The sequence below is a fragment of the Podarcis vaucheri genome (genome assembly GCF_965113315.1).
Source record: "Podarcis vaucheri genome assembly, chromosome: 5".
NCBI lineage: Eukaryota > Metazoa > Chordata > Lepidosauria > Squamata > Lacertidae > Podarcis > Podarcis vaucheri.
Genome location: NC_138763.1, coordinates 19,321,451 through 19,347,948, shown reverse-complemented (window position 1 = coordinate 19,347,948; position 26,498 = coordinate 19,321,451). Strand labels below are relative to the sequence as shown.

The 26,498-nt window shown below is 41.6% G+C and overlaps 1 protein-coding gene across 1 annotated transcript in view; it reads right to left on the bottom strand.

Moving 5' to 3' along the window:
- The window catches only part of SI (sucrase-isomaltase), a 112,621-nt gene that overhangs the window by 39,173 nt on the left and 46,950 nt on the right, over nucleotides 1-26,498 (bottom strand). The window contains exons 23-37 of the mRNA XM_082223813.1: nucleotides 26,217-26,266; nucleotides 25,055-25,225; nucleotides 18,207-18,356; nucleotides 16,538-16,741; nucleotides 15,987-16,141; nucleotides 12,740-12,908; nucleotides 11,683-11,779; nucleotides 10,936-11,048; nucleotides 10,678-10,803; nucleotides 9,072-9,200; nucleotides 8,692-8,802; nucleotides 8,035-8,097; nucleotides 6,495-6,629; nucleotides 5,114-5,198; nucleotides 4,203-4,341 (exon numbers count right to left, since the gene is read on the bottom strand). Of these exons, the coding sequence (XP_082079939.1) occupies nucleotides 4,203-4,341; nucleotides 5,114-5,198; nucleotides 6,495-6,629; nucleotides 8,035-8,097; nucleotides 8,692-8,802; nucleotides 9,072-9,200; nucleotides 10,678-10,803; nucleotides 10,936-11,048; nucleotides 11,683-11,779; nucleotides 12,740-12,908; nucleotides 15,987-16,141; nucleotides 16,538-16,741; nucleotides 18,207-18,356; nucleotides 25,055-25,225; nucleotides 26,217-26,266 (1,897 nt within the window). The remainder of the gene's footprint in view (nucleotides 1-4,202; nucleotides 4,342-5,113; nucleotides 5,199-6,494; nucleotides 6,630-8,034; nucleotides 8,098-8,691; nucleotides 8,803-9,071; nucleotides 9,201-10,677; nucleotides 10,804-10,935; nucleotides 11,049-11,682; nucleotides 11,780-12,739; nucleotides 12,909-15,986; nucleotides 16,142-16,537; nucleotides 16,742-18,206; nucleotides 18,357-25,054; nucleotides 25,226-26,216; nucleotides 26,267-26,498) is intronic.

Below are 26,498 nucleotides of genomic sequence, written 5' to 3'. Positions count from 1 at the left end.
GCAATTGTAAGGAAGCAATCCTATAGGAAAATCTGCAAGGATAAGCAGATTGCCAGCTGTGTCAGGATGTGACAGCTTAGCTCCTACATCCTTGATTCATCCAGAGATATACCAGCATATTCCGGCTCAGCCAGGATCTACGCAGTTGACTCAAGCCAAGTTGATCTTAAATTGCCGTAAAATGTGAAAAGGGGGCATAGCGGAAGCATGGTGTGGCAAGAACAGAGGGGGTGGTACTTAGGCTGTATCTTAAGCCCACTCAGCTCGATGACCTGGCAACTCAGCATAAATTAAACCAGCAAAAAAAGGGTGGTATAACCAAAACACTATTTAAAATACTTGTTCTGCCTCTGCCAGGCTTAAATCTTCACATTTAAAGTTAATATTTTCCACTGGTCTTTGCACTTACCAAATGTTTCAATGCAGTTCTTGGTTCAAAAGACATGACCAAATTTAATATGAAATGCAAGCATATTTAGAATATATTATTTTGAGAGAAAATGTGCTGTGATAGATTTCTTAAAGCTATATTTAAATCTGGATTCTTTTTCAGCTTTGTTTGTTTGTTTAAAAAGCACTGTTGATTGTGGAGATGGGGCAGAGTAAACTTATGAGTTCTCACATGCAAAAGCGACAAGGACTGGATATAGACAAAGTCACACATCCCTACGCAAAATATGGACTTTTAATTCTTTATTTAATATCTTATTTCTAGTTGGATATGTTTTTCTCTCTTAAAAAATACATATTCCGATCCATATGTTCTGTCAAAATAACCCTGAACTGTGAATTTTCAATCATAATATGTATTGTGATACGTTGAAGTTGCAAACAAAGTGCAGTCACATTCGGAGAAGTGTGAGCATAAGAACAACCATATTGGATCACACCAAAGGACCATTTAGGCTAGTATTATGTTCTCACAGTGACCAACCAGTTGCCTATGGAAGCTTGCAATCAGAACACGAGTGCAACTGCAGCACTCTGCCCAATTGTATCCCCCAGCAACTGGTGTTCAGAGTGTGACAGGCAGGCCTAATGTCCTCCAGTGAGTTTTGTGGCTGAGTGGGCATCTGTTTCCACAATCTTCGTCTGACCTTCTGCTGCATGGACTGGCAAGGATGGTTTCCAAAGATATTTGGTCAGTTGCGGGGAGGGGAGCTTTCAAGATCTTAGTCTGAGAGGCTTAGGAATTAGAAAGCTTCTTGCCTTCCACTGGCTGTATTCTGAGGGCTAACTCAGAGGATGGCACAGTTCCCAGGACCCTCAGTTATCAGTTTTGAAAGTCTTTGTACACCGCCCTTGATTTGCTAATAGTGTGGAGCAGCTGGAGGAAAAAGAGATGGATGTTTGTCTGTTCACACTGAAAAAGGGAGCGGCAATTTGATAATAACAAAAGTGAAACCAATAATAAACCAGGCTGCCTTGGCTCAGCCACATTTAGTGGATAGGTAAAGGGACCCCTGACCATCAGGTCCAGTCATGCCCGACTCTGGTGTTGCGCGCTCATCTCGCTTTATTGGCCGAGGGAGCCGGCGTGCAGCTTCCAGGTCATGTGGCCAGCATGACTAAGCCGCTTCTGGCGAACCAGAGCAGCGCATGGAAACGCTGTTTACCTTCCCCCCAGCGCGGTACCTATTTATCTACTTGCACTTTGACGTGCTTTCAAACTGTTAGGTTGGCAGGAGCAGGGACCGAACAATGGGAGCTCACCCCGTCGCGGGGATTTGAATCGCCAACCTTCTGATCGGCAAGCCCTAGGCTCTGTGGTTTAACTCACAGCGCCACCCACGTCCCTCATTTAGTGGATAGCTATCCCTTCATAAGTTTGTAATGAATGAAACCGGTAAATAGTTTCAAAGCAATACTTGGCTTAGCAGTGTCTTCTCTACAGAAGAAAGCAATTTTTAATGCATTATTTACAGTTTTAAAGATACCATAATCCAGAGTGCTGAGTTATTGCCTGCTGATAATGTTCAAATCATACTTTAGTCTACCTGATACTAGAGAATGTGAATCCACTCACCCATGTCCATTCAGCAGTTTTGCAAGTGTCATGAGTGACAGCAAAATGCCAAGAGCCTGCCACGTATAATGTGTACTCAGGGTTTTGGTGTGTTTTTTTTAAAGGTGGCCTCCTGGCCTCTACTTCCCCCACCCCACTTTCTCCATAGTAATATCAAACGTATCAAGGGCTTCAAGGTCATTAAGGTCCATGGAGTGTTTAAGGGGAGGGGATGTTGTTCTTTGCTTGCTCATTGAATTGGAAAGGAAACAACCTAGAAATATTACCATTAGATTGGAGATTATCTAAAAGAGAATATAACTCAATAAGGAATTAGCATGTAATAAAGTTGCCTCGGAGCTGAAGAAATAAATTGTTGAAGAGCAAGTCTTGCCCATTTTCTTTACATGATATGCACCCTCTTGCCCCTCTTTAACATTTACTTTTTAAAAAGTGAATTGTTAAGGTTATTAATTTAAGAATGGGTATACAGAACACTTAATTTAAAATCATCATTCAGTGTAGCCTACGTGGAATCCTAGCCAAACAAATACAAGCTTTTTAATTAAAGTAGTCCATCACATATGAGGCTTGGAGCAAGGGGTTATTTTCAACTTTAATTTCTTATGCTAGTCTTAATGGCCTATCAAAAATGCTGAAAACTGCTTTGTGACATCAGTGAATGGCAGAGCAGTCTTTATTACAGTTGCCGGAACTTTCTGCATCACATAGGACTGTCTCAAGATGGCCTTTGAATACCTCTCATAAGAGGAATCCCATTTATATGTTCCCTGTGTTGCATCTGAATGCACGGAAACAAGAGTGTTTGGCAGGATGTAATTAAACATCCATATTAAAACCACTAAGCTGGCCATTTGGTTTCACAAACCAGGTCAACAATTAAGTTTGCACAACATAATCTGGTTATTAGAATATGTGTACAAATAATTTGCTCCCAGCTAAGTGAGGAATCAGGTCTCTTAATATCGTGCCCCAATGTACTTGCAGTCTTAGAAACAAGACAATGAAACTTGATGCTTAAAAGGCTATGCAGGCTGTTCCCATGGCACTCAGCATCTACAGATACATTGCGCATGCACTGCCATGGTGTTTGCTAACATGAATTGAAGATCTTGGACGTCATCCACATCACTGGTGATGGAAAGTGGGAAGGGAGTGACAAATTACAGCCCTAGCATGTAAAAATGTTTTTCCCACCTCAACCCCACTGCCACTTCCCTGGATTTTCAACATGTCAGTTGAAGTACACAGCATACCAATATGGCCAATATCAGACCCTTCTTCATAAACTTATTGTAACCTTTTTAACAGAAACTTTCAAGGCTACCAGCCTTCAGAATCTACCACAGAATACTATGCAGCATAATACCAATGAATGGCATAGTGTTCCCTAGATTGGTTAACTACACCCTGCCTGAAACTTTGGGAAATGGCTGCCTGTCAGTTGAGATGAATTGGGCCAGGTAGACCATTGCTCTGACTCAGTATAAGGCAGCTTCCAATGTTCCATGAAGAGATTATTGATATTGCAGAGTTCTCTGGCCACTGAAGGAATGCTAATCGTGTAATCCAATGCATGTCTACTCAGAAGTAACTCTCATTCAGCTCAGTGGGACTTACTTAGTGTTCTAGCGGTAAACCATAAGCCTGTGTTTCCCAAACTTGGGTCTCCAGCTGTTTTAGGACTACAACTCCCATCATCCCTAGCTAGCAGGACCAATGGTCAAGGATAATGAGAACTGTAATCCCAAAATAATTGGAGACCCAAATTTGGGAAACACTGCCATAAGCACTTACTTGCTAGTTGTGAGGGAGAGTAGTACCTTGGAAGCCAAACAGAATCTGTTCCGGAAGTTCGTTCAGCTTCCAAAACGGTTGAAGACCAAATCGCAGCTTCTTGATTGACTACAGGAAATTCCTGCAGCCAATCAGAAGCCACAGAAGCCCCATCGGACGTTTGGGTTCCAAAACAACATTCACAAACCAGAACAATCACTTTCAGGTTTGCGGCGTTCGGGAGCCAAAACGTCCAAGTTCCAGGGCGTTTGGGATCCAAGGTACAACTGTATTTGTACAAATTGTTTCTAGTAAATGGAGAACTGAATTGTTTAAAAGGTAAGACAAGCCCCAGGGAAACAATGTACCCAAAAAGGAAAAACAGCAACATGTAACTTACTCATATGTAGGCTTCGTTTGTGACCAGCCATATAGATTGTGGACATCATAGTGTCGAACTGGGGTTCCATCCGCCAGAAATTGTTGACTCTGCATGCACAAGGTTTTACTACTCAGCCCAACATCTCTTCCTAATAAGTCTAATGAAGAACAAAACATTAAAAGAGGTTAAACAAAATCTTACCCATCTTTTGCTTTCATATTTAAAAATCAATTTATAAAGTCATGTTGGAGTATCAAAATTAAAATTTCTGGTTTGGAATAGACCCAGAGGTATGATATTTGAATGGCATAGACAAAATATTAATTTGATTCTTCTGAATTTGTGTGGTGTGTATATGTCTATGTATGTATGTATGTATGTGGGGGTGGTAAAGGTATGACCGTGGCCCCTTCATGATTACATGATTACTCTTCTTAAGGAAGCTGCGCCTGGAGGAAGAACTTTGAGGGGACAGACTTCATCAGGCAAGGCCTTCGTCCACCTGCCTTCCTCCACCCTCCAGTCTCGACTTCTCAGTTTGTATTGTATTATTTTATGTACTGTGGCTTGCCATTTTATTGATTATAGTTTAGAAATTATTTATTGTAACTGTTGAGTGGATTTCTGTTTAACTTCTTTTTGTTGATATTATTATTTTATACTATTCTAATAATTGAATGTTACTTTTTTATATAGGATGCTTATTTTAAAGTTTTGTTTTATTATTACATTTTTGTAGTGCATTAGATTGTTATAGGATGTACATTTTTTGTTTCTTCAGCTTGTAAACCACCTTGAGTATTTTAAGATAGAAAGATGGTATACAAATTAAAAATGATGATGATGATGATTTGTCCCAAACTCAGCACACACCTGGTATACAACAACATTACAAGTGATCTAAAAGTAGGCATAGTAATTACACTTACTTGGTATATATACAGGAAAATTTAGTTCGGAGTTCCCACAGCCACCAACTGCACCATTGACAAAATTTGCTGGTTCATTCATATCCTTACATTGAAAACAAAACAAAACATATAAGCAATATGGACCATCCTTTGTGTTTCTGATAGCCTTTGATTATACTATGAAAATATATGAGGAGGCATCATGTCTCTCCATTCAAGGTGTCCAAGAATACTGAAGGCATGCCAAGATGAAATGAAGAAATGAGCCCAAGAATATGCTGTGTATGTGTAGGGGACGTATATGTGGAAGCTATAAAATGATTTATTAAAAAGATATTTCTACTGTACATTGCTTGGGAGCATCAGGTATCACAGGTCTATGTGAGTGTCTGGATTTAGGACAGTTCAAGGTTACGTTTTCTGTTGTTGTTGTTGTTGTTGTTGTTGTTGTTGTTGTTGTTGTTTAAAATGCTATTGTTTTGATTTAGAAAATGGGACCCTCTATAATTATAGATCACACATCCTTTTCCTCTTGGAATGTTTTATTATTGACTCAGTAAATTTCATAGCTGCATCCTATATTCCTTTATCAACAATTGTGACTATTCTTTTCTCTTTTAAATCTATTTATTCTTTCGTTTTCTTCTGTACCTGACTGTTGTTGTTAGAACTCCAGAAAAAATAGTATTTGGGGGGGTGGATTGTATCCCATCCTTCATCCAAATAAATACAGACTTCCTTCATCCACCTCCCAAACATTTCTTGTACTGTGTTGAGGAGCAAATTCAGTGTCAATATATTTCCCCATAACAAAAACCTTGGGTGTCTGTGCTCTGGTAAATGCTAATATACATTTATTTGCATCTTGCACTGAAATGATGGACAACATTCACAGGGTCAAGACAACAAAGCAGATGAAAGCAGATGAATGCAGAAATAGGATAGCAATGATTTATGGGTAGACACACATATTTGATATGGTCCAGACAACCCTTTAGTAACAAGGACTCACCTCTTTGCCATAACCTCTTTGACACTTGAAGTGTATATTTTTAGGATCCAACTTATTTCTATAATTGTAAATTGCTTTAAATATTGCATTGTAATGTTGTGTTTAAAGGTTTGCAACCCACCCTGGAACCTTAGGGTGAAGGGTGGTTAATAAATTAAATCTTCATAATCATAATCTACCCATTAATGTAGACGTATCCTATTACTAGCGCATTTCAAGATAATTTGGATAGTTTTCTCTGCATAAAAACATAACTGTTAGTGTAAAAAAAAAACTAAAATGACATTAATCCACTGAAAATATGAGTTGCTTTTTCCAGTATCTGTTTTCCACATCCATAGCTGTAGAAAACAACATAGACAATGCTAAAATAGGTGCAGGACTTACAATCCATATGCCATCAAATTTAATGCTATTTGCTGGATTGGTAGGGTTGGTGTGGAACTCCTGAATTTCTCTTTTCCACCACTGCACTGTAGAGTTGCGGAAGAAGTCTGGGAATGCAACGTAAGCTCTGTATAACTGGAATAATAGAGAATGTGAAGAAAAGAACATATTACTTAGATACAATTGCTTATTTGTAACTAATAGGCAAGAAGTGTGCATGATCCATCGCTGGAAAAGACTGACACCATGTGAATCACAGAACTTTCAAAAGCAGAGATGGGCTGCCAAGTCTTGAGAGATCTGACTCCTCATGGTCTATGAATGCATTTTCAGATTCTCTTAACAGTTTAGGCAGAACTAGTCCGCATTAGTTTTTAATGACTGATGTTTTAATAAATTTTTAATCTTTGTTGGAAGCCACCCAGAGTGGCTGGGAAAACCCAGCTAGATGGGTGGGGTATAAATAAATTATTATTATTATTATTATTATTATTATTATTATTATTATTATTATTATTATTATTATATCATGGGTCTGCATACTTCCTTAAGAACAGAAGATCTTTTCAAAACTAGCAAGTGGGTAGCAGGCAGAAGGTGGTTCAACATCTGAGCTCTATCTTCTGCCTATCCCTGCTTTACATAATATGCCCACACACATCTCCATGGTCATTATGGACAAAGTCTAAAGAGCCATTCAGGTGAAATCCTATCCACCAGGCGCGTCCAGCTCTGAGGAGACTACAGTCTACTCCCAGAATAATAAAACTGGCAGTGATGTACCCATTGTCATTGCCAAAAGTTTTCAAGATTTTTTGGGGGGGAGCATTTTCCAGAGTTGTTGAGCTTTGAGCTTTCAAGGAGTACAACACAGGGAATATAAGGTTTCACAGCAACGACGGCAACGTTTATGAGACACAGCACCAGGGGCGAGACGCAGATCGATCAATCAATCAGGAGCACACAGGCGAACAATTTTCTTAAGCCAGCGATCAACCTGAAGCACTCCCAGTATCTACCTGTAGAACACGGATGACCGGCTGGACATGTCTGCTATACACACTTAACTGGGAGCAATTCCTATTAAACTCAGTGGGATTTACTTCTGAGTAGACAAGTACAGGATTGCATTGTTGGGACTTTTGCATAGGAATTCTGCTTGCCCAAAATAATTTATGAATTCATTTCTCAAACATGACTAACAATTGCTTGCATCACTCTCCATGGTGCCAAATACACTTTGCATTATGGCACAAATGGACTGCTTTTTTAGGGGAAGGGGGATCAAAACTACCTTGGGCTTACCAAATTCTTCCCCCTCTAGCCTTGCTGTCATTAGTTCATTATTATGTGGGGAGGAGGGTTATTGGTTTGTGGGTTTTTTGTATTTTTACATTGTATTTTTATGTTGTGAACGGACCTGAGATCCATGGCTGAAGGGCGATATACAAATTTATTATATTATATTATTATTAGCACTACTGCATTGTTTTCACAATTACTGGGGATTTTTAAAGGAGAGACACAAGTGCAAACTTACCTCTGTTTGCTCATCCCAGGATATTGATGTATTCACAACTACACCAGGGTAATCAGGCCATACCTATGACGGCAAAGTTATTTGAAAATGGTTAGCATAATGAAATAATGAAATGACAGGGTTTGGGGAACTTTTCTTTACAAATGAACCACTGCAATTCACTCAGAAAGGTGGAGTGGAAATCCATCAAGTGATAACAATCGAGTAACCTTCTTTTTAAAACAAAATCAAGGGTTACGGGATCCTGCTCCAAAACTGAGATGGTGGAGAGATAAATAAAAGGATGCAACACTTCTCACTTTCATTACTCCTTTCTTAAAATGCCAACATATGGCTGTTTTGAGCATGCACCCTTCTTCATTGGAATTTGCTAATACCAGACCATAATTATACTGCTAGCAGCAATTATTATCTGAAATCAGATAACTTCTAATAGTCTTTTCAAGAAGAAATTCTAATTTATTTATTTTTACATAAACTAAGGAGTTTCTCAGCTGGTAGACTATGGTTGCCACAACCTGGCAACCATAGGGAAGACAAACCACCTTTACTAAGATGACCAGAGGCCCAATTTAACCCAAAAAAAGAACATTTAAGGCATTTTAAGGCACTTGTACATGGGATTAATGCTAATGATAGTATGCAAAAAAATATTACCTTCCCCCACACAATATCACTGCTATTGGGCCATTTAATGAAGACATCATCCTCAACTCCTCTTGTGAATGGCGGATAAGGCTTGGTTTCGTTCCCAGAAATGGCTGGATCCTGAAATGAAGAACTTTGGCTTAAGAACTAAAGGCATAATAGTTATTAAAGGAGCAATCCTGTTCTCCTAATATGCCAGCTTTTAGGATATCTTGGTGCGCAAGAGCGGCTCGAACGGAAGGCTCTACCAGTGCAGCCATTCCACTAGGGGAAATGCAAAACAGGCGCAGCAAAAAACAGGTCAGAGTTCAGGGTGGCACAGTGGAGGAGCCCACTTAGCCCAACATTAAAGTCATTAGATCAAACAGGAGCAGAATATATGTACTGACCAAAATGATGATAAATCGCATTCCATCCAGTTTCATTTTGTCAACCAGAGCCGGAAGCTTTGAAAATTCTGGACCGATAGTGAAGTCCAGCTGCCGTTCCATGTAATCAATATCTGCATATTGAACATCCTATGGAGAATAGGATCAAACGATCTTAATCTACAGTTTTAAATGACTAATTTACAGACAAAGGTGAGGAGCCAAAGTGTCACATAGGCCAAAGCAAGGTAGCTCTGCAACATCCAGTGAAATTTTCACCTCTCTTTCTTCCTTTTTGTTGTTTAAACAGCAGCTCCAATACTACACCAATACTACAAACTCTCTTCAGTTTTAATACAGTTTGCTAGGTGACATGTTCACCAACACTTTGAAAGTGTATTTTTATCTCTTTTTCAATTCCCTTTTAACTACTCTGCTCATTTTTGAGATCTTTCCTGTTTTGAAATCAGTCGTGACCATCTTGTTCCCTCTGGGAAACTTTTCACTTAAATATATACAAGGTGTGACCGGAAAGTTTGGTGAATGGTCACAGAAATCGTACAGTGAGAAATATTCAAACATACAATCGGCATTAGAAACCCATGAAATGCTCACAGTTGTTTACAGAGATGAAGCCCTAACTCAAAAAACAGGATATGAGAGGTTTAAGCGTTTCCGTGAAGGGCAGCAAACCATCGAAGATGACCTTCGGTCTGGCAGACTGTCGATGAGCAGAATGGTAGCAAATGTTGACAGAGTTCGTGAGTTGTTCATGTCGGATCTGCGTTTGTCCGTCCAAATGATGGTGGAAGAATTGCATATTCCGTGTGAAATCATTACTGAGGTTACTGAACTGTCCCACCCTCTGTTTTCTCTTGATCTGGGTCCACCAGATTTTTTTCTTTTTCTAAAACTGAAATCTACACTGAAAGGGCACAGATTTTCCAAAATTTCACATGTCCAAGCTGCTGTGACAAGGGAACTGAAAGCAGTATGAAAAGAGGACTTCTCCAGAAGTTTCCAACAGATCTACAAACGTTGTCAATGGTGCATTGTATCAGAGGGGGGCCTGCTTTGAAGGCCTGTATGTTCGAATATTTCTCACTGTCAGATTTCTGTGACCATTCACTGAACTTTCCGGTCACACCTTGTAGAATTGGATAGCATTGTGGCCATTGTTCTCAAGTAGTTCTTTGACACTTAATCTCACACCAGGTCTTGCCTTGACTCAGGAGTGAATCCAGGGTAGTTCTCCATTTTGTCAGCTTCATTGCTAACTATTCCAAGGCACCTTAATTTTTTCATATATAGAAATGCTGACTCTTTCTTAAGAGTCACAACCTAAATGTACATTTTCCCAATTCCTATGATTGTTCAAATAAATATTCTATGAACTATCACCACTGACACTCACCATGAAGAGAATATTATCACTATGAGTCCCAATTTACATGCCTGCTTATCATGCTGTTTGCTGGATAACTTTAACCTAGCCATTATCTCTCAGCTTAACCTAATTCATATGGTTGCTGAGGTGACAACAGGTAGGGGAAGGAACCTACTGCCCTGAGCAAAAGGGCAGGATTAAAACAGAATGAATGAATGGTCATGTCTACACACAACTTACATAGGGTATCTTAGCTGCTCTCATTGCATCATAAAGATCGGAGATTTCTGTGTCATTTCCATATCCATAGCGACACAATTGGAATCCCAGACTCCAGTATGGTGGCATGACCGGACGTCCAATGAGCTAGAAATAAGAAAATTAAATACATGATATTTGCGTTACCTTACTCTGGCAAAAAAGAAGAAGAAGCAAAATGATAGTATCTTTAGTATAGGCTTTGTAAGATAGTTTCAGATATATTACTGAATCACTTACTGCAGTGTATTCCTGAACCACTTGTTCTGGAGTTGGTCCCAAAACTACATAGAAGTCCAAGATCCCTCCAATAGTACGGTAAGTCAAAGCAGGAGTTGGTTGGAGCTTTACCTCTGGAAATTCATAAACAGGAAATGAAACTATCAAAATGACCAGTAATTGCCAAAATAACCCTCTTCCCCACCTGCTCCAGCAGGCTGGCTAAAAATAACTTGGGCCCCAAGGGCATTCCCATCGATAAATGAGAACTCCCTAGAATTCTCAGGGAATGAGCCAATCTCTCATTTCTTAAGGTAGGGGCACCTGCAGTTAAGAATTAGTCTGTGACTTCCACAAATAACCTTTGTGTTCGCTAATACTGTTTCTTGACCAAGTCACAGGAGACTGACTTAACTTGAAATATGGATGTCGCACCAACCTTTGCACTGTTGGTGCCCTTGCTTTCTGAAACTGAAAGGTTGAGCTCTCTATAACCAATATCAAGGAGTTCAGTGCAGCACGGGCACAGTGGAAGGTGTTCCAGATTGGCTCTGCCACTGTCTCCACCACCCCTGCTGCCAATATGTAAACAGACAGGGCGCTTGCCAAATAAGAGGCACCAACTCAAGATCTCATTCCAGCATGGGGGAAAGGGACTGTAAAAGTCAGGTTGGGGACTGGCATGGCTCACAGGCCATACACCTGTCAACCTGAGACAAACTATGATTCAGAAATGCAACGTTTTCAGAAAAATGAAGGGCGACTTACCCATTCCATTGCTGTTCAGCAAGAGAACTCCGTGAGCATTTCCATCATTTTCTAGGCCCATGTAAAAGGGGTGAACTCCATAAGTATTAAGCTTGTACTGTAATCGTGGAGGGAAAATAACATGCTGTGAGCAAACACCTTGGCCAATTGATTTTCTCCCCAGCATGCTTCTACACATGTCAGCAAGGGTTACACATTTCAAGATCACAACAAGGTAAATATTAATTTCCCAATTTTTTCTCATATTCTGCCTTCAGTTTGCCATGAGCTGAGACCATTCAAGCAGAAAACTATCATAAAAATACATATAAAATGAAAGTTTCTTAAAATGTTTAATTTGTAGGGGCCAGGGGAGAGGGGATAAAGTGTGGGGATACATCTGTGTGCGCAATGTATACTAAGATTGAGCTGTAGTGCTCTCTAACATTCATACAGCTCAAGTACACACACACCCAAGGTTCTGTCGGGGCTCACGGTGCATTCTAAGCGCCTGGGACTGATGTAAACTTCTGTTGATGCTAGATTTCTTGTGTATTACTACCAGAGTCATGTGCCTCTCTAGATTAACCACTGGCAGCAGAAATTGTGAGGGACTCACGATTAGTAGTGGCTGTAACATCCACATGGCAGGTATATAGAAATAATAATAATAACAATCATAATAATTTCCCTTTGGTATTATTTTTATAGAAAATGTTGCCTTTCTCTGGGAGTACACCAGCACAGTGACTGGGTCCAAATTGGACCGGTGTCAGGCAGCACCAGCTTAAAGAGTGGCTTGGGATTTAGCCAATCCCAGGGCATCACCTCAACACCACCTTCCTCCTCAGAGTGCCCTGGTTGGAGACTCTGTGCATGTTTGGCAGCTGAGCTGGCAAAAGCAAGCGGAAGAATGCTTCCACTCCATTCACTGCCTTTCATCCCAGCCTGGTATAAGGAGCTGGTGGACTGCGGCCTAATTATTTGGACGCAAGTCCAATTAATTCAGTCCGGATTCAACACATCCTGATCTTTTTAGCTGGACGTTGTAATGAAGATGGTAAAAGAATGAACTCACCCCAGGAGACTGGTCCCTTGCAAACATCCCCCAAGTATGCCAGTCCATCTCATGTCGGAAGTGAGCATGCTCTGTTTCACCAAACCCATACACGTACTGCGAAGGGAGGCGAGTTGAAATCTGAATGAACATGTCGCTGAAGATGAAGCCAGGTACTTGAGAATCCCAACTGCAATCAAAATATTCAGCAGTTTTCATTAGAAAGAAGTAGAAAGCAGACTGGATTATATTCCATATATGAGGATGGCAAGGTTTCAAAACATTTGCAGGGTGAAGGGGGGGGGGGTGTCATTGCTGATCATCGGATATTGCGACACTCAATGTTACAGTGATGGAAAAACCTTTGTGATTATATCATAATGGGCATTTATTGGCTATGGTTGATCAGTTCATTCCACAAGGTCTCTATGACACACTATCAGTGGTAAAGAGGGACAAGCCTACCCTGGTATGCATATATTTTCCCCTCAAGAAATGCTGCTAATTAATATTAGGTTCTAGATTTGTGCTGATACAACTTTCTCTGAGGGTTCCACTGTGCCTTCAGGATGATGCAGAGTTTGCCTTCCATCTTCCTCCCATGCCCTTATCACCACACTTCTGTTTTGCATAATGAAACTATATCAGATATTGTATAGTAGCTGACATGTGTGGTAGGGGTGGGTATTGAACTTCACACCTCTTCTGTTTTGGATAGTCGTGGTCTGAGAAGGACTTCAGTGAAGTCCTGGAGTATTCTGATGATGTGTCATTTCCCAATGATTCATGGTGAGCAATGTGTGAAATTCGAACCTTGACAGGGCTAGCCAACATGTTGCCCTCTAGATACTGTTGAACTCCACTTCCCATCAGCCCCTCCAAGCAAGGTCAGTGGTAATATGACATCAACTTCTGGAGGACCCCATTTTAGCCATGTTCCTTTAGAACAAACCTCTTTTAGATGCTATGCTTAGGCACATTCCCCAGGGACCTAGGTTCTCAGAACATAATTAGCCTCAACCATGCTATTTCTGGTAAAAAAGAAAAGTAGAAGAAGAGGTCTGGTTCTCATATCTTGATAAATTTGCTGTGGGTGCCACCACAAAATGGTTACCATGGCTAGCAAAAATAGTTTTCCCCCCTCCCAGAGCACAGCCCTGCCTCATATTGTATCCAGTCCTGCACCTCACCTTGTCTTATATTCTAGTTGAGCCTTGCCACACTGCAGAGCAGGACATACTGAATGTCAAGAACCCAGGAAGGTGTAGTGTTCCTAGGCCTAGTATTAAAATCATGGAGACTGCAGATACATCAATAGCCTTTAGGCCTGTGATGTCACACTCACCTACCTACAATTGTAAATAGTGTCCCCAACAGAACAAAGCTTGAGGAAAGCTCATCACCTAGGTAAACCAGCATAAAAACTGGCTGTGACAAAATATTTGAGTCCCATCAAATATTTTACCAGTACTTCTATTTTTAGCAATTCTCAAAACAGTGGGTTGAGATGGGGCCGGGGAAGGATAGACATCAACATTCCTTCTTTTCAAATTTAAAATGATGAGCTGTTGTGGCAGAGGTGGGAGGAACAATCAGAAATCATTTAGAACCTGTGAGGGAAATATTTTAAGCACCAATGGTGCTGAAAAGTGTTATGATGATCTATAACATATCTGCGATGCTCCTGTCTGCTTAATGGTGTGCTTGTCTCTCTGCGCTATCTGATCATTTGAGATGACAGGTATGGAGAGGAAAAGCTAAACTAAGCTTAGTCTGTTTCCTGCTGATCCTAAAAGAAACAGAGTGAATACTGCAGTTCACAAAGTATTTACCCAAAGGCTTACAGGAGAACAGAACACTTCTAGGGGTTTTAAGCATGAAACAGTAATATTTTCTCAGTTCACCCATTCTTTAAAAACTAGCATACGTACACTGAAATCTATTAGACTTTTCCAACTTTATCTAAACCCTCATCTCTATTCTTCACCAAACCCCATGGATCCCCATGACCAATCACCATTTTAAATCTCCCAACCTTCCCCCATATTCTGCCTTCAGCAGCCAGCGTGACATGGGCCTAAAGTTAGACTCTAAAATGGTGTGGCAAGCATTAAGTCACATCCTAACAAATATGCATAGCAGTCTTCCTCTGGCCTGGGGATTGACAAATCTGTTAATTTTGCTCCTTTAAGGGAGCAAACCTGTACACAAGAAGCTGGGGGTAAAGCAAGCTGGTGTAAGTTAAAATGGAGTAAAGTCACACCAGATCCAAATTCAGGTGTGAAGTTAAACCAGATCCAAATTACACCAGATTCAGCAGAAGGGCTCTGCTTTACCCTGGCGAAGAGAAAACATGCCTCTAGAACAGTGGTCTACATTGAGTTGCAAGATCACATGACAAGGCTGAAGAGGCTTAAGATCCAGCCTAAATCTCCCTGCTATGTGTCTCCATAGAAAAGCACTTTCTGATAGTTTCACTAGAGGGAAAGTCTCTTCTGTAGTGGTGCCCATATGATGGAGACACCTTTCCTCTCAGCTAAGGGAAGCACTGACATTAATTACCATACATTTAGGGATCTTTTAGGAGCACATTTATCCTGTCAGGCCTTTGCCTGACGGTATATCTCAGTATGTTATAATTTTATAGTTTTATAATTTTAGCTCTCTCCTAGTCTTTTGGTTGCATTTTTGCTTACATTCTAAGGTTTTCATATGTATTTTAATATTGTTTACTTCCTTGAGAATTGACACAGGAGGATCAGTGACGCACGCAACAATCCACCTGATTCTCTCTCCTTCTAAATTCAGTTTTAAGAATGATATTCATAGTTCATGCTAGTTGCCGTGATAATAAAGTTGTATAAAGTGGCATGTTCATACCCTTTCAAAGGTCAGTCAGTGAAAAATAAGCATGTAAGATAAATTGGTGGACGATTGGATAGATGAAAGTCAAATACTCAGAGCTAGCTAAGAAGCAAATAATAATAATAATAAAGCAGTAGGGAAGTTTCTTAAATAAATATAACTGCCGTGTGCTAATTTTTGCAGAAAACAGCCCTTGAATCATGTGGTTGCAGAAATACACTGCAAGTAAAAATAAGACCATATGTGTAAGTGTCATTTGAGAAAAGAAGCAAAACAACAACAACAACAACAACAACAACATCTCTGCCCCCCACCCCATGAACTTTGTAGTAACTTGGGGAACAACTTGGTTTGTTTTCACACTTGTTCTATTTATTGCCCAGTTGTACAACCATCCACTTACATGACTGTTCCAGTGCTTCTGCGCCTAATTTGAATACCAAATGGATTGTTCTGAACTGCCACATCATAGAGGCGTTTCTCATAGGTGCTTGCAGGTGTGCTGGGGACGTTCAGTGGCACTGGGACTTCATACCTTTTGTTACTGTAATCATAAATCTGCAAGGAGGAATGGGTATTGCTTCCTTAGAACAAAGATGTTGCAGAACATAGATCACAAGGCTGGAATCTTCCTGTCCACCCCCCACCCTGCCCCATTAATAATAGGAAATCTCTTTAAAAACAACAGAATGTTCCTTTTGCTTTTTCGGGGCAAAGGAGAAACATTGTTAGGGCCAGATGAACAGCTGCACACGATTCGAAATCTTTGATGGGTAGCGCCATCAGCAACATTTGGGAATATATTTCCTCTTTCATATTTTGGAACCAGCAAGGTTACAACTGCTTTGCCAGGCTATAACTAGTAGTATGAATCAAAAAGCTTTTGCGATTGATGCGAAAGTCACAGGCAGATTGTTTCAAGATAACTAGCTGCGGTATTTGCCTCAAATTTACCTTAAATTGAAGCATGTCGTTCTCATGGTATTTCACCTCCAAGCGAAGTGTGTCAATGGGTGTGACAGAAACTCTAGGGCGTCTAACAGGTCCATTGCCTCTGCCAAGGTTTACCGTTAAACCGGAAGGTGTGTACTGAATTTCTTCAACAGTATAACCATCGTTGGATGGGTAGTAGCAGAATGGGACAGGTGAAACAGCTGGCTGTTGAGAGAAAAGACCTTCTTGTATATAAGGCTCAAGAGCAGGCTTTCCAATGAGGTGAATGGAAGATGATAATTTCATTAGCTCCAGACACAATTTTTTCAACCAGGAAGTACTGGAAGCAATACTCCCCGTGAATTCCAGCAACAAATCCTATTTTCGTTTGTTAAGAACCCTTTGTTGGTGTTAAATGGCTCACCAAGTCTGTTTTGACCAGGTCTGCAGATTCTATGGCTCCCACCGGAGGAGTCTTACCATTTGCCTCCCTGAGTTTCATATACTCCAACCCATAGCCACTATGCCCCAGTAGAGAAATTATATGGCAGATTCTAAGTCGCCTGCAGCATAGGTGTGAACAGAAAGAAATCCATTGGATCACTCTCAGTAGGGAGAGTTAAAGGTAAAGGTAAAGAGACCCCTGACCATTAGGTCCAGTCACGAATGACTCTGGGGTTGCGGCGCTCATCTCGCTTTATTGGCCGAGGGAGCCGGCGTACAGCTTCCGGGTCATGTGGCCAGCATGACTAAGCCGCTTCTAGCAAACCAGAGCAGCGCACAGAAACACCTTCCCGCCGGAGCGGTACCTATTTATCTACTTGCACTTTGACGTGCTTTCAAACTGCTAGGTTGGCAGGAGCTGGGACCGAGCAACGGGAGCCCACCCCGTTGCGGGGATTCGAACCGCCAACCTTCTGATCGGCAAGTCCTAGGCTCTGTGGTTTAACCCACAGCGCCACCCGTGTCCCTTAAGCACGCACTTAAGTGAAGAGGAATCCAGTAAGCAAAACTTTAGCTGGATCTCAGCCAAATATAGCTTGGCTGCAGTGGTTACAGTGTCGTATGAACAGGGCCTGAGAATATTTGCAAGGGCAGGAAACATCAGCAGCAGCACTTCCAATAGCAACAAGGTGGTGAGTGCTACCGGGGCTGTAGCCAAAACTGGGCAATCTGAAAGCAAGAGGGAAACTAAACTGAAGAGGCAAGAAGCTACCAAACAACAACAATAACCTGATGGGGACTAAGCAAGCCTGCTAACCATGGAATGCTGAATAACGCTGTTGGAGTTAAGGGAAGAAATAGAGCAGAATGGACAGAGAAGAATGCCCTGCTTGGAAGGAATGCCTTCTTGGAACCCTGAACAGGAGCGCTCCTTTTAAAATGGTGGATACACTGAAACATTTTGTTGCCAAACCCACTTTCTACATTTATTTACCAAGCCTCCACCATTGCACTGAAATGCTTATCTTTTTTAAAACAGGACCAAAAAAGTTTCAAGAAAAATGCAGCAAGATATTGAGAAAGAACAAGAGGGATAGACATACTTTTTGTCTGAAGAGGCATCTTCTCTCACATCCATGACTGTGAGTAAAAGGGAAAGGACTGAGACCAGTGTGCTGTGCTCATGGCCAACACACCCCTAATCATCAAAGCATATATGGGTTTATGCTGTATGTGTGTTACTTACACTCCAGGTACAGCCAAGAGCCTCACATTTTTCTTTTGTTGCATCTGGCTCAAAATGACAATCAAATCTGTTACTATCACTGAAGACCTGTTCCCAGGAGACTCTGTGATCTTCTCCCAGTTTAAGCTGAAGGTTTGTTATGGTGGCAACCTACAAAAATGAAGAGTAAAATCCAAGCTGTAAATACCACATGCATAAAAACTGTATTTATTTATTTATTTAATTCATTTATGAATTACTTCCCATGAAATATCCCAAAGTTATTAAAAAAATATCCCAAAGTTATTAAAAAATGAAAGCATCAATAAAAAGTTGGTTAAAAGTTTTCACAATTTTTTTACTGATAACATAGATAGATAAATTAAGATATATAAATTAAGGATCTGAACAGTTTTTTAACATGCAGAAAATAACATATGTTGATAAACCAGAGAGAGGAGCTGAGGGAAGTCTGGGGGGGAGGGGAGGGGGGTTATGTTTTGGGGAGGGGAAAGGGAAAAAATGGGGGGGATTCAAGGATGATATTTTTTGGGGGATAAAATGTCATGTTGAAACGACTAATAAAAAAATGAAAAAAATGAAAACATCGGATAGATAGATAAATAGATAGGTAGGATAGATACGGTATTTTTCCATATATAAGACTACCGGTATATTTTTTCCTAAATTTTTGAAGTTTAAAATAAGGGGTCGTCTTATACACGGATAGTGCATAGTGCATTTTCTTAATTTTGAGTCCCAAAAAATAGGGGGCATCTTATACACAGAAAAATACAGTATATTCTAGTCTGTATCTATAACAGATTTAAATCCACTATAGATATGGACTGGACTATACCTATCACATATTTCATGTGCCTGATACTTTACAAGTGGCAAAGGAGAGGACCCTGTTTTATGGGGGTTACAATCTAAAGTTCAGCACACAAAGAAAGGCATTGTGGGAAGCAGATCAAGGCATAAGACATAGCAGGGGACAAAGCAGAGGCAGTAGTTAAGGGTTGCAAACCTGGGAGAACAACTGCCATTTGCATTTGAGTGAGAATTCTTAGGCGGGAAGCTGCCTTGAGATTAATGACTGTGCAATAGATGCCTGACTATTATTATTCAGAAGACCAATATCCATCCAAATCTTGGCTTCTTAGTTCAACATGTATTGGGTTTTTTTTTTTGGGGGGGGGGAATCAAGGGCGCATGATGTATGCACATGTGCTAAGTATTTATGACTGCAACAAGAGGGCCAATAGATTCCCCCCACCTTTGAAACAGGCTTTAAGTGACCGAACTGCATCCACAGAGGTGCAGAACTCTTTGAAGGACTCCTATCCAGCAGGCATTTGTGGAAAGACCATGTGACCCAGGAACAGCTAGTATGGTGGGGCATGGCTGCTTATGGGGTGCTTATAAAAGTTAACGCTCTAGAATTGTATAAGAATGAAAGCCAACGTGGTGTAGTGGTTAAGAGCAGTAGACTCGTAATCTGGTGAGCTGGGTTCGATTCCCCGCTCCTCCACATGCAGCTGCTGGGTGACCTTGGGCTAGTCACACCTCTCTGAAATCTCTCAGCCCCACTCACCTCTCAGAGTGTTTGTTGCGGGGGAGGAAGGGAAAGGAGATTGTTAGCCGCTTTGAGACTCCTTAAGGAAAGGTGGGATACCAAGTCCAAACTCCTCCTCCTCCTCCTCCTCCTCCTCCTCCTCCTCCTCCTCCTCCTCCTCTTCTTCTTCTTCTTCTTCTTCTTCTTCTTCTTCTTCTTCTTCTTCTTTTCCCTACTGCTTAGCAGCAGCCAATGATGTGGATCAGATATAGACAAACTCGGCCCTCCAGATGTTTTGGGACTACAATTCCCACCATCCCTGACAGCTGGTCCTGTTAGCTAGGGATGGTGGGAGTTGTAGTCCCAAAACATCTGGAGGTCCAAGCTTGCCTATGCCTGATATGAATGCACTGATGCTAAGAATGTGGCAATTTAGAATTACACATCACAGAAGAAATGAAGGAAGTGGATCAGTGGGTTTAGCACAGTGCAGTGTGCAGGGACTCGCTGAGCGGGCGGCTTGGTTCGGGGGTGGCTCGGGGGCCGGTTAAACGACCCCCATGGGCCGCTTGTGGCCCATGGGCCTTAGGTTGCTGACCCCTGCTGAATAATATATCACAGCCTACTTGAGGTTGGACATGTCTGACATAAAGCAATGGTTGGTGCTCCTTTTACTCCTGAGTTTGCAGGGCAGCAGTTGAAGAAGGAGCAAAAAGGGTTTTCTTGTGTGTGTGTGTTTCTTTGTGGCTGATTAGCTGTTTTCCCTGTGTAAAGGTCAGAGGGGGCAGGGTTTCTGTTGAGGCAGGGGATTAGCTGTGGGAGGAGCTTATCAGAGTTTGCAGGGCAGCAGTTGAAGAAGGAGCAAAAAGGGTTTTCTTGTGTGTGTGTGTTTCTTTGTGGCTGATTAGCTGTTTTCCCTGTGTAAAGGTCAGAGGGGGCAGGGTTTCTGTTGAGGCAGGGGATTAGCTGTGGGAGGAGCTTATCAGAGTTTGCAGGGCAGCGGCGCGCGCCTAGCGGCGCGCGCAGTTATACCCATCTTTTAGATTTAGTGGAGCTAGTCTCAAACGTTTGTTGGGGGAGACCTAGGGTTTTTTTTGTGGGGGAAGTTATTTGTCCTGTCTTCAAGCTTTTTATGATGGAGGACCTCTGTAGCCACCCCCAACGACACGATCTCAAACTGGAAGGGGAGGGAACAGCTGCAGTCGCCTGTGATTCCTGCGCAATGTTTGCCATCTTGCCAAAGGTTGCAGGCAGCTTTACCTGCAGCAATTGCATGTTGATTGCCCTTTTAAAAGACAAAGTCCAGCAACTGGAGGAACGTGTAGCTACGCTCCAAAGAATTAGAGAGCTGGAGCTCTTCTTGGAAGCAACAGAGCACACCATCCCCACCAAGGAGGAGACAGGGGACTCCCCTGAGAAGGAGGCTAGTTCACCAACACAGGAGCCAGATATATGGAGAAACGTGACTCAAAGAAGTAGGAGGCCCAGGGTTCACTCTGATTGTTTAGAAATACACAATCGCTTTGAGGTCCTCTCCCCTAGCATGGAAGACGGAGAGCAGACTCCATTTGAGGATCTCTCCCTCATTACAGTCGATCAGGTATATGAAGATGAGCAGCAAAGTCAGTCCTCAGGGAATGTGCAGGCGACCTTGGAACGGACAGCTCACGGAAGAACCCCGACCAAACCCAAGAGGAGGCGTGTAGTGGTGATAGGGGATTCCCTACTGAGGGGAACAGAAGCAGTGATCTGTGGGCCTGACAAGATGTCTCGCGAAGTGTGCTGTCTCCCCGGGGCTAAGATCCAAGATGTAACTGAACGACTGCAAGGAATCATAAAACCCACTGACAATTACCCCTTCCTCTTGGTTCATGTGGGAACCAATGACACTGCAAGCAATAGCCTCCAGAAGATCAAAAGAGACTACGAGGCTCTCGGCAGGAAATTGAAGCAACTAAATGCACAAATTGTCATCTCGTCTGTCCTCCCAGTTGAACGGCGTGGCTCAGGGAGAGAGGGGAAAATAGTGGAAGTGAACAGCTGGCTTCGCAAATGGTGTAAACAGGAACGGTTTGGATTCTTAGATCACGGACTGCAGTTTCTTGAAGATGGACTTCTGGCAAGTGATGGGCTGCACCTCACAACGGTTGGGAGAAATGTTTTTGCCAAAAATCTCAGAAACCTCATCAGGAGGGCTTTAAACTGACTAATGTGGGGGAGGGAGACAGTGCTCCTGAAGGTAGGAGTCTATCAATTAATGAAGATGATCATCCAAATGTCATAGACCAAATGGAGCAAACAGCACGCGGACCTAATGGTGGGAGGAAAAAATCCTTCAATAAGAGACACGGGGGAATGATTAATGGACTTCAATGTCTGTACACTAATGCGCAAAGCATGGGAAATAAACAAGATGAGCTTGAGCTCTTGGTACAGCAAACTAAATATGACATAATAGGCATCACTGAAACCTGGTGGGATAAGTCCCACGATTGGAATGTAATAATGGGGGGATACAATCTATTTCAGAGAAACAGACCAGACAAGAAAGGAGGAGGAGTGGCGTTGTATGTCAGGGATGTGTATACCTGTGAAGAGATCCAAGATTTAGATCCTCAAAGCCAAAGTGAGAGCATTTGGGTCAAAATTAAGGGAGAGAAGAATAACAGAGACCTCATTGTGGGAGTTTACTATAGATCCCCAAGCCAAACGGAGGACATAGATGATGCCTTCCTGGAACAGATGGCCAAGCATGCAAAAGGAAGGGAGATAGTAGTAATGGGGGACTTCAATTACCCGGATATTTGTTGGACGTCAAACTCAGCCAAGAGCATAAGGTCAAACAGATTCCTCACTGGCCTTGCAGACAACTTCATTGTCCAGAAAGTGGGAGAAGCAACAAGAGGAACAGCCATTTTAGATCTGGTCCTAACCAATGTCGATGACCTGGTTAGTGGGGTAGAAGTGGAAGGATCATTAGGCGCGAGTGATCATGCTCTTCTGAAGTTTACTATACAGCGGAAAGGAGCAGCCAAGCATACAAGGACTCAATTTCTTGACTTTAAGAAAGCCGACTTCATAAAACTTAGGGAAGTGCTGGGTGAGATCCCATGGACAACAATACTAAAAGGAAAGGGAGTTCATGATGGCTGGGAGTTTGTTAAGAGGGAGATAGTAAAAGCACAACGTCAGGCAATACCAATGAGATGGAAACATGGAAGGTGCCTAAAGAAGCTAGGGTGGCTATCTAAAGAACTTTTAACTGAATTAAGGTTAAAAAAGGATGTGTACAAAAAATGGAAAAGGGGGGAAACCACCAAAGAGGAATTCAAACAAATAGCCAGCACGTGTAGACACAAAGTCAGAAAAGCTAAAGCACAGAATGAACTCAGGCTTGCTAGAGAGGTTAAAAGCAACAAAAAGGGCTTTTATGGGTATGTTCGTAGCAAAAGGAAGAACAAAGAAACAGTGGGGTCACTCAGAGGAGAAGATGGTGAAATGCAAACAGGGGACACAGAAAGGGCTGAACTCCTCAATGCCTTCTTTGCCTCAGTCTTCTCCGATAAAGAAAACAATGCCCGACCTGAAGAATTTGGAGCAAATGATTCAGCAAAGGAAACACAGCCCAGAATAACTAAGGAGATAGTACAAGAATATTTGGCTAGTTTAGATGTATTCAAGTCTCCAGGGCCAGATGAACTGCATCCAAGAGTATTAAAAGAACTGGCAGATGTGATCTCAGAACCACTGGCAGTCATCTTTGAGAATTCCTGGAGAACAGGCGAAGTCCCGGCAGACTGGAGGAGGGCAAATGTTGTCCCTATTTTCAAAAAGGGGAAAAGAGAGGACCCAAATAATTACCGCCCAGTCAGTCTGACATCAATACCAGGGAAGATTCTGGAGCAGATCATTAAGCAAACAGTCTGTGAGCACCTAGAAAGGAATGCTGTGATCACCAATAGTCAGCATGGATTTCTGAAAAATAAGTCATGTCAGACTAACCTGATCTCGTTTTTTGACAGAATTACAAGCCTGGTAGATGAAGGGAACGCAGTGGATGTAGCCTACCTTGATTTCAGCAAGGCATTTGACAAGGTGCCCCATGATATTCTTGTAAAGAAGCTGGTAAAATGTGGTCTTGACTATGCTACCACTCAGTGGATTTGTAACTGGCTGACTGACCGAAGCCAAAGGGTGCTCATCAATGGTTCCTCTTCATCCTGGAGAAGAGTGACTAGTGGGGTGCCACAGGGTTCTGTCTTGGGCCCGGTCTTATTCAACATCTTTATCAACGACTTGGATGATGGACTCAAGGGCATCCTGATCAAATTTGCAGATGACACCAAACTGGGAGGGGTGGCTAACACCCCAGAGGACAGGATCACACTTCAAAACGACCTTGACAGATTAGAGAACTGGGCAAAAACAAACAAGATGAATTTTAACAGGGAGAAATGTAAAGTATTGCACTTGGGCAAAAAAAATGAGAGGCACAAATACAAGATGGGTGACACCTGGCTTGAGAGCAGTACATGTGAAAAGGATCTAGGAGTCTTGGTTGACCACAAACTTGACATGAGCCAACAGTGTGACGCGGCAGCTAAAAAAGCCAATGCAATTCTGGGCTGCATCAATAGGAGTATAGCATCTAGATCAAGGGAAGTAATAGTGCCACTGTATTCTGCTCTGGTCAGACCACACCTGGAGTACTGTGTCCAGTTCTGGGCACCACAGTTCAAGAAGGACACTGACAAACTGGAACGTGTCCAGAGGAGGGCAACCAAAATGGTCAAAGGCCAGGAAACGATGCCTTATGAGGAACGGCTAAGGGAGCTAGGCATGTTTAGCCTGGAGAAGAGGAGGTTAAGGGGTGATATGATAGCCATGTTCAAATATATAAAAGGATGTCACATAGAGGAGGGAGAAAGGTTGTTTTCTGCTGCTCCAGAGAAGCGGACACGGAGCAATGGATCCAAACTACAAGAAAGAAGATTCCACCTAAACATTAGGAAGAACTTCCTGACAGTAAGAGCTGTTCGACAGTGGAATTTGCTGCCAAGGAGTGTGGTGGAGTCTCCTACTTTGGAGGTCTTTAAGCAGAGGCTTGACAACCATATGTCAGGAGTGCTCTGATGGTGTTTCCTGCTTGGCAGGGGGTTGGACTCGATGGCCCTTGTGGTCTCTTCCAACTCTATGATTCTATGATTCTATGATTCTATGATTCTACTATTTGTCTGTAACCTGATCCTAAGCACCATATAACACATAGCATAAGAGATTCACTTCCATGTGTTTATTCAAAGACATTTACCTTATCTGCAGCACTGTAAGTGACTTGGAGATTCTTATTCTGAACCACACCATTTGAAGTAACCATCACTCCTGTGGCGTTATAGGGCAATCCAAGGATTCTAAGTTCATCAAATATGAAAGTATTTGAATCTGTATAGCCATTCTGTGCCACTGTCATATATAAGACATTCTGAAAAAACAAAAGGTATGCAGACAATATTGTTACAGAAATCTTGCAACAAAGAACGACGATAGTTATGCGTATCTGTGGCTTTCTGTGAGTAATCTTAAGGCCAAAGTAAGTCCTGCAACATAGAAATGAACACCAAGTCATAATTTTCATTTTGCTGATTTTAAATATGATATGTTTGACAAATTCTGGGGAAAACTGCAGTTGAAATCTAGCTGTTATAAAATAAGTGGTTCACTAGAGCTTATAGAAGAAAATCAATGCAATTTAGACTGCACACTTCAGAGCTAAACCCTATTGAGTTGAATGGAACATATGGTCAGAAAAGTGTTTATATGATTACTGCCTTACGAATGGAGAACGTATGTTTAGTACTCTTGTGTAAGTTGCACTGATTTCATGTTAGGAAAAGAGAATAAAACTGATTTCTCTAGGATTTTCTCTACAATAGTGTTTCCCAGCTGAAGCATTAAAAAAATTATAATAATGATGACACGTTTTACAGTGATTATCAAAAAAGTTTGAGCCTTGAAACAGTGGCTTAGAAGGCAATTAATAAATCAATAGTAATAATATTATAGTAAATTTTCTGTCTATTTTCAAGCATGGTGCGAAGGTGGAAATGTGCATCCTGGCTTGTCATGAATCCGAAGCAGTCTAACACTTCAGAGTGCTGTGTCTTCCAATCAGTTCTTCTCCATTCTACATTCTACATTCTACATTCTAAATTCAACCAAATTTATGTACTGATAAATTGCTACAGTCTAGGACTGTAGTAAAATAGATAACTGGGTCAAGTTCAAGATTTCTGTGCTGATATACAAAGCCCTGAACAACTTAGGTCCTTATATTCCAGCCAACCACTGGAAGCCAAAGTCAATTAGGCCAACTTAAGTTAAGATAGTGGAAAGCACACCAGATCCAAACTCCATTCAGGACAATTTTGGGGGCAATGTCATCACAGCTCTAATGCTAATGAAAATATACTTACATTGGTGACATTAAATTGATATAAGAGATAGTGTCCGTTTTTCACTGTATCTAAAACATAGGGAAAAGAATGTACAATTTTTAACCAATGTGTCACAAAACAAAGATGTATTAATTCATATTGACCACAACATGAGGTAAATTACTCTGCAGAACTGTTTGTAGGTGGGTGTGTTTTTGTACGGGGGGGGGGGGGAATAAAATATCAACTTCTCAAAATTTGCTGTTCCTGCTGGAAGACATCTGACATGCAAATCATGTAATAACTAAATAAAAAGTCAAA